At 53.0% G+C, this 7528-nt stretch overlaps 1 protein-coding gene across 1 annotated transcript; it reads left to right on the forward strand.

Moving 5' to 3' along the window:
- Positions 1 to 3977: 3977 nt before the first annotated feature.
- LOC125511067 lies at positions 3978 to 6109 on the forward strand. The gene is made up of 3 exons (XM_048676347.1): positions 3978 to 4228; positions 4812 to 5312; positions 5418 to 6109. The coding sequence occupies exons 1-3, from the start codon at positions 4060 to 4062 to the stop codon at positions 5939 to 5941; spliced, it is 1194 nt and encodes a 397-aa protein (XP_048532304.1). The 5' UTR covers positions 3978 to 4059; the 3' UTR covers positions 5942 to 6109.
- The last annotated feature ends 1419 nt before the right edge of the window (positions 6110 to 7528 follow it).

A 7528-nucleotide genomic window follows, 5' to 3' on the forward strand; every position in this document is an offset into this window, starting at 1 on the left:
TTTGGATGACGAAGGTCCCGATGAACAAGTTGATGAGGAGGGGTTCGCGGTGAAGGAGGCCGAAGCTTTCGAGAAGGTATTCGGTCGGGATCACAAGACACCATTGTTCAAGGATGTTAGTCTCGCGGATGAAGCCATTGTGGATGGTGGCAAATCTATATCTCTTGGGGTTAGGCCAAGCTCTCACCATGATTTGGGAGACGACAAGAACCGGATTGCTAAAGGGTCTAAGTTCGAAACCTTCTTGGAATTGAAGATGTGGCTCGACAACTACTCGGTTACGCATTATCTTCCACACAGGGTGGTGCACTCGGACGTCAATGTGCGCTACACGGTTGCATGTGCATGTGAAGATGAAATATGTCCGTGGATTGTGCGTGCAAGACCATAGAAAGGAGGTCCCACTTGGCACGTAGTGAGTTGTGTGCCAACTCACATGTGCCGAGGCAAAAGGGTGGATGGCAAGATTGTGTTCCAAGACCACAGACAACTCACATCCGAGTTCATCTCTTATAGGCTCTTGAACTCAATATCCACACTTCCAACAATGAGCGTCCAACAATGAGAGTTCATCGCTTACAGGCTCTCGATTCACCTGCTCAGGCGTGATCGCGTCAAGCTCGCTCTGGTACAACTTGTACATGACCGAGGGGTCATATGTCGTCTCATTTAACACATCCCACTTGTAAGCCCAAGTGGGTCGCCGTAGTGGGTCGCCTTTGCCGTCCCAATCATCGTACTTCACGGTCTTCGGGCGTCCAACCGGCAAACGCTCCCAGCTTCATATGGAAAGTGTGAGCAAACAACCACCAATACCTTCAGATGACCTACAACAGGCTTCGTCCAACTGCAGATAAAAGATAACATGGTTGAATTAAGAGCAAGATCGCATTCATAATGTAGCAATGAAGTGAAAAAGAAACAACTTCATACCTGTCTATACAAGTAAGCCAGTGTCGCCGAACCCCAACTCCAATTGCTATCGAAGACAGTCAACGCCTTCAGCCACATCCATGGAGCATTCTTGCCTGTGCCATCAGCAAACATAGTCCTGGATATCACGTACCACATGTATACACGAGCATATGTCTTGACCGTGTCCTCATTAGCTTCCGGTGGGCAAGTACCAAAGTGCTCAGTAATCCACGTGAAAGGAGCACCGGCTGCGACTCTTTCCTTCTTCTTGTCTTCTGTTGCTGGTTCACGAGGCTCCGAAGGAACCATACCGATAAGGGCATTCATCTACGCGCGCCACCCATCAGAATCGGTGCTCATACATAGAGGATTCCCATCGATAGGAAGACCGGTGATCATAGCAATATCCTGGAGCGTCACGGTCATCTCCCCGGTCCGAAGATGGAAACTGTGTGTCTCCGGCCGCCAATGATCAATAAGCGCGGTGAGTGCTGGAGCATTGTTGGGTGGCGTCGACCGTCTGACCATCTGAATGAAAGGGAGAAGTCATGTCTCCCTTACATACGGTGTGTATCGCTCATCATAGCGCATCCACCCAAGGGTGACCCCGTGAGAACGAAGCTTCAGAGGTGCAAGCTCCTACAAACAAACAAACCATAACATTACATATGGGGCATTTGTGTTTGAAATAAACACAAAATTCATAAAACTGGACACTTTCATTATTACCCGCTGCTCCACCGCCATAGCGTACGACCGGTGTTGTTTGTCCCAGTGATTATCGAGAAGCCAAACCATCTTAACAATTTTGAAAGAAAGCTTTCTTGTCAACACGATTATCTTTTGAATACAAATAAACTAAAGTATGTCTAGTACATAAAAAATTCAAAGCATATGTATTCAAAGCATTCTTGTCAATACAAATATAATTTCAACATAAATAAACTAAACTAGGCCTACTTCATGCAAGATTTAATACACATCTCTTTTCCATATAAAAAACATGTCAACCTTTGTATCCAAACCATATCTTTTCAATAAAATATACTAAACTAGGGTTGCTAAATTAGGTATCTAATACATGCAACATTCTAATCTAACAAGGGTTCCCCAAATCTAATACATGCAAGATTCAAACAAGGGTTCCCCAAATCTTCAAAATATCATACATTCTATGGATAGAAAGAAGGGGATCAGAGGAGAGTACCTTCTAGGATGGATTGGTGAAGGAATTCACGGACCAAATCGTCAGATCTGAAGAATTTAAGAGAAGGGATTGAGAGTGGGAGAGGAGAGGGCCGCCGCGGCTTCTTCTGTTTGAATCTTGCAATGGGGTGGGGGGGAGGAGAGGGCCGCCGCCGCTGGATAAGTCACAGTGTAGCGCCCGAGCGCTAGGCGCTGCACTGCTGGGTGCGGACTCAAGGGCTGCCACGGTGGACTGGTGTGCAACACCCCCAAGCTGGGCGTTGCACCGTAATATGTGGCGCGTGCGTGGCGGGCGCTACACAAAAGGGTCAGATGTGTGAAATAGTTTCACGGTCAGTCCATTCTGTAAATTGATTTCTTACAAAGGTCAAAATTGTCAAATTATTTGACTGGCTACTCTGCTCGAGCTGCACCGAGCAGAGCAACCAAGATGCGGAGGCCAACTCTCGTGTACGGTGCACGCCGCGCCTAGCCACCCCGAGACGCAGTCTAACGTGTACTGTTGCTGTTGGAGGCTAGCGCGCTGGCGACCGTCCGTCGGGTGGAACGAGTAGGAGAACGGGAGGGGGGGTGGATGGGCTCCCGGGAAACGGGTGCCGACCAACGAACCAATGACGGTCGTGGAGAGGGGCAGGCAGGGCCACATGAGGCCATCACGGCCCGCGTGCTCCTGCCCACCCGCTGCATGCAGGATGCAGCGTCAGCGCAGAGCGTGCAGAGCCCGATATCATGGAGGAGAGAGAGACATGGCCGTCGTCCTTTCCGTCTTCCCGATGCCCCTCCCGGCCGGCTCCACTGCATGCCGTGCCCCTCGAGACCCGGCCGGACGCAGAGCATCCAATGCGCCGCGTGCCACTCGAGTAGTCGCGCCTCGTCGTCACCTCATCACCCGATGCGTTCGACGTCGCCGTCCGTGGCTGCCGGCGGGCGAGCTCACCCGTAGTTATCTCTCGCGCATGATGACCGGATCGGATCGGGTCGGGTCGGCGGTTAGCAGCATCGGGCACCAGAGCGTGCGATGCATGCAAGGGCTTGACGTGATGGTGGCGCCAAACCGCCATGTCAGTGCAGTTTCAATCAACCCACCACATCGTATCATTTCGCAACCGAGTACTAGTACACCGGCTTTACTTTCAGATGATCCTACGTAGTAACATGACAGTGCATGCCATCTGAGCTGCCTTGTCAAGCACAAAGTGTCCTCTGAAGAAAATTACTCTCTCAAGTCGTGTTACTGATGCTACAGTCACCGTGTGTGCTGTTGAGCTGGTAGCTGGCAGCTAGTACTGTTGAGCTCAATAGTCTTGTAGTACTGCTGGCGGTGGCTCCTAGTGTGGTTGATTTCGGCCATTTACGCCGGAGATTTTAATTTCAAGGACAGTGCTGTGAGCAGTAGACTGGTGCCGCCTGTCGTCTGCAGTACACACACGGCAGAGGCAAGCAATGCGCGGGAAGCTAGTAAAAAAAGAAGCGGGAATCATTAGTGCGGGGGCAGTACATTCATTCTGATTCCTGCGCTTCAGTAGAGACTGTCAAATTATAGTCAATGAAAGTCGTGGTTCATCACATTGTTGCCATCATACTTCTTAAGATTCCAAAACGCACCCTTCTTTCCAAGGTTTTTTGGACAAGTGCGTGTACATTCGAGCAAACTCCAGCAGCACTTCTCCTTGTATTGTTCTGTTTCATTCCTGAACGTGTACAATGAATATTGGTTAATTGAATTATAAGCAACAATTCATTACATTCTGACGACGTTTATGCATTCGGGGTGGATCTGTAATTTCCAACAGTATCGAGGTTCTCTGTGCACTTTCCTCACTATCTCTTCCACAAAAGCCAGGGGGCAGGGGCAGTCCTCTTCCCCTGCAACCCTGCACTGCAAGAAGCCAAAGCGAAAGAAAAAGTGAGACCTCATCTCTTTCAGCTAAGCTCGCAATGGAGCTCCCATGGGGTGCCCTGCTGCTGGCGCTGCTCACCGTCTCCGCCTCCTCCGCCGTCGCCACGCTCGCCGTCACCGCTCCCCCTCCGGCCCCTGCCCGTGCTCCTGCCCCCGTCACCGCCCCTGCCCCGGCCCATGCATCTCCTCAAGCTCAGGACGCTGAAGGTAATGGCACTCCTTGCACCGGTCTCCTCGCACCATTTTCTCTCTCAGTCCTGTCTTTCTTGCCACCCTTATCTCTGGATCTGTTCTTCTTGTTCTTGCAAATGCACCTTCGGTACAACACTGCTACAGCGTTTACATAGAAGAAAATGAGATAATGGACTGAGTTACTGCCGCTCCATTTTTGTCTTTGTCCCTTCTATGCTGCATTCTTGCAAGATTAGAACAGATACTTATTGCAAGCCATAGGAGAATGTAGTACTGCATCATCCCGTTTGCATACGAGGCTTAGCATTTTTGGATTCTTCCCCAGATTGTGTGGATCTATTGCAAGATCAGGGACAAAAGTTGGCCATGTTTTTTTTCTTTATCTGGGAAGTACTCCCTCTGTTCCGAATTATTTGTTTTAGATTTATCTAGATACGGAGATATCTAGCATTAAAATGACAAATTCAAGACAAGTAATTCAGAACGGAGGAAGTAGCAAAATGCAGGGACATCTCGGGGACATTTCGTTTCAGGTTATCTCCAGTCTAGTGCACGCGCGAAAAGAGGCGCTAGTAGTAATTTATTTTGGGTGATGCAGGTCTGCTGATGAACGGCAACTTCGAGATGGCGCCGAGGAAGGTGAACAAGACCCTCATCGTGGGCCGCCACTCGCTGCCGGGGTGGACGCTGCGGGGCCACGTCGAGTACGTGTCGGCGGGGCCGCAGCCGGGCGGCATGTTCTTCGCGGTGCCGCACGGCGTGCACGCGCTCCGCCTCGGCAGCCACGCGTCGGCGTCGCAGAACGTGTCCGTGCGCCCCGGCTCGCTCTACGCGCTCACCTTCGCCGCCACCCGCACCTGCGCGCAGGACGAGGCCCTGCGCATCGCCGTCTCCCCGTCGCTCTCCGCCCCCGCCGACGTCGCCGTCCGCACCCTCTACAGCGCCGACACCGCCGACACCTGGGCCTGGGGCTTCCGCGCCTCCTCCCCTGTCGCGGAGGTCACCTTCAGCAACCCCGGCGTGCAGGAGGACGCCGCGTGCGGCCCGCTCATCGACGCCGTCGCCATCAAGGAGCTCCCCACGCCCTACCCCACCAAAGGTCAGATCCGTCCGAGTTCGGTCGTTTCGCCTCCACGAAAATGTTCTGCTCCATCTGATGTACGCGGTTGCTTGACGATGCCATTGATGTACGTGGCTGTTGCAGATAACCTGATCAAGAACGACGGCTTCGAGATCGGGCCGCAGGTGTTCAAGAACTCGAGCGTTGGCGTGCTGCTGCCGCCGAAGCAGAAGGACGTGACGTCGCCGCTGCCGGGCTGGATCATCGAGTCGCTCAAGGCGGTGCGGTACATCGACGCCGCCCACTTCTCGGTGCCGGCGGGGCAGTACGCGGTGGAGCTGGTGGCGGGGCGGGAGAGCGCCATCGCGCAGGTCATCCGCACCGTGCCCAACCGCGCCTACAACCTCTCCTACGTCGTCGGCGACGCCAAGAACGGCTGCCACGGCTCCATGCTCGTGGAGGCCTTCGCCGCCAACGTCACGCAGAAGGTGCCGTTCCAGTCCACGGGCAAGGGCGGGTTCAAGGCGGCGAGCCTCAGGTTCGTGGCCGCCGGAGTCCGCACCAGGGTCACCTTCTACAGCTCCTACTACCACACCAAGGTCACCGACGGCGTCTCGCTCTGCGGCCCCGTGCTCGACCAGGTCAAGATCATGCCGCTCAAGCTCTAGTCGTCCATCGGAGTAGACCAGAAGCTCAGATCAATCCTGTCGCGTTGATTCGGCATCGTCCTCTCGTCTACTATGTAGTAGTAGTGGGTATGTAATTTGTGACATTGATGGACCTCTCTCTAATCGTGTACCAGCGTGGTGGAATGAATTGCCTGTGCTGTGCGTGAACCTGCGAGCTCCGTTAATTTGTTTGGGATTTGCGTAGGCTTTCTACTAGTATTTGAGGTGATTTTGTAATGACGACGCGTCCACTGTTCACTGCGCATCGTAACCGACGAATCATGCAGTTTGGTCTCTCCATATTCTACAGCCAGGCGTCGCGTCCAAACCGGCCTTAAACCCTCGGGCAGCCGCTAGATCATTGACCGTTCATGATTTTTTATCCAAACGGGTCTCAAACAATGAGGCGGATGGGGCGCCCTGGCGGTTTGAAACTTGTTTCCTTCGTTCGATCGGTGGCGTAGCTCCGGCGGGTTGCATAGTGACTAGCCTGACTACTTAAGTCGATCGGCCGCATCGAAACCCTACCATCTATCCATGTGCTGCTGTCACTTTTCACTCCACCTGTCTGTCTAGTAGCCATGCCCCCACGCCGTTGGGGAACGAGCCATTTCTAACGCCAGAGCGCCGGCTTGAGCTCCTTGAGCAGATCCGAGCTAGGCACGAAGCCCGGATCGCCGCGGGGCTACCTCTAGAAGCAGTGGATTCGAAAGAGGAGTTGGAGGAAGAGAAGGAGCCGAAGGAGGAAGATGTGGGGGAGCTGGGAGCTGGCGACGCGGATCTGCAGGAGGAGGAGCAGGCCATCCTCGATTCCCTCTGGTTGGAGTCTGCTGCAGAGGCTAGACGTCATCGCCGGCAGGAGATGGAGGCGCAGCAGGTCGCGGAGGAGGCGGATATGCTCATCTACATGGATGAGGTGGAGTAGGAGGATGAGCCAGCGCCCGGGACCATCGTTGTGGACATCTCCAACGATGAAGAGTAGCTAGGGTAGTAGTAGTAGTATGTAGGATTTTTTTACATGCTTCACATGAATTTATAGGTTGAAATATGAAAGGCGGATGCATAATGGCTAATTTAAGGCATAACTGGTTACTGTCCGCCGACGTGCCCGGTCATATCCGCGAGCGTTTAAAGGGCCGGATTTGTAAAGTCCGGCTGTAGATGCTCTAGCAGGGCAGCAAATAGCTTCACTCGCCAACGGACGGTCGGTCGTCAACACGCTAGCCTCCAACAGTGCGTTGGACTGTGTCTCAGGATCACTTAGGCGAGGTGTGCACCGTGCACAAGAGCTTTTTGTTTGACTCCGTGTGTTGGTTGCTCTGTTTTGTGCGGCTCGAGCAGAGGAGGCACGATTAACCCGGTCTTCGTATATATCACTCTGCAGCTAGCTAGCACGGCGGCAGATACTTGTTTCACCTTTACGTTAGGGTTCTTCCTTCTCTTGGCGGCGATGCCGGTGTTGAGCCTGTTTATCTGATTCCAAACACCTTCTTTCGCCACCGGAGTCCTGTCTCGATGAGCGGGTGGCGAAAGTACTATTGAAAAGGACAATCAAGAAGATGGACAGAAAAAAAGTTGTGCGTAGTG

Source organism: Triticum urartu, chromosome 5 (assembly GCF_003073215.2).
Source record: "Triticum urartu cultivar G1812 chromosome 5, Tu2.1, whole genome shotgun sequence".
Classification (NCBI taxonomy): domain Eukaryota; kingdom Viridiplantae; phylum Streptophyta; class Magnoliopsida; order Poales; family Poaceae; genus Triticum; species Triticum urartu.

What these genes read in the sequence shown, in the direction of transcription:
- LOC125511067 (XM_048676347.1), top strand. Translation starts at nt 4,060, where the DNA reads ATGGAGCTCCCATGGGGTGCCCTGCTGCTGGCGCTGCTCACCGTCTCC. An exon ending in TCAAGCTCAGGACGCTGAAG is followed by an intron (nt 4,229 to 4,811) that starts GTAATGGCACTC and finishes TGGGTGATGCAG; the next exon opens with GTCTGCTGATGAACGGCAAC. An exon ending in CACGCCCTACCCCACCAAAG is followed by an intron (nt 5,313 to 5,417) that starts GTCAGATCCGTC and finishes TGGCTGTTGCAG; the next exon opens with ATAACCTGATCAAGAACGAC.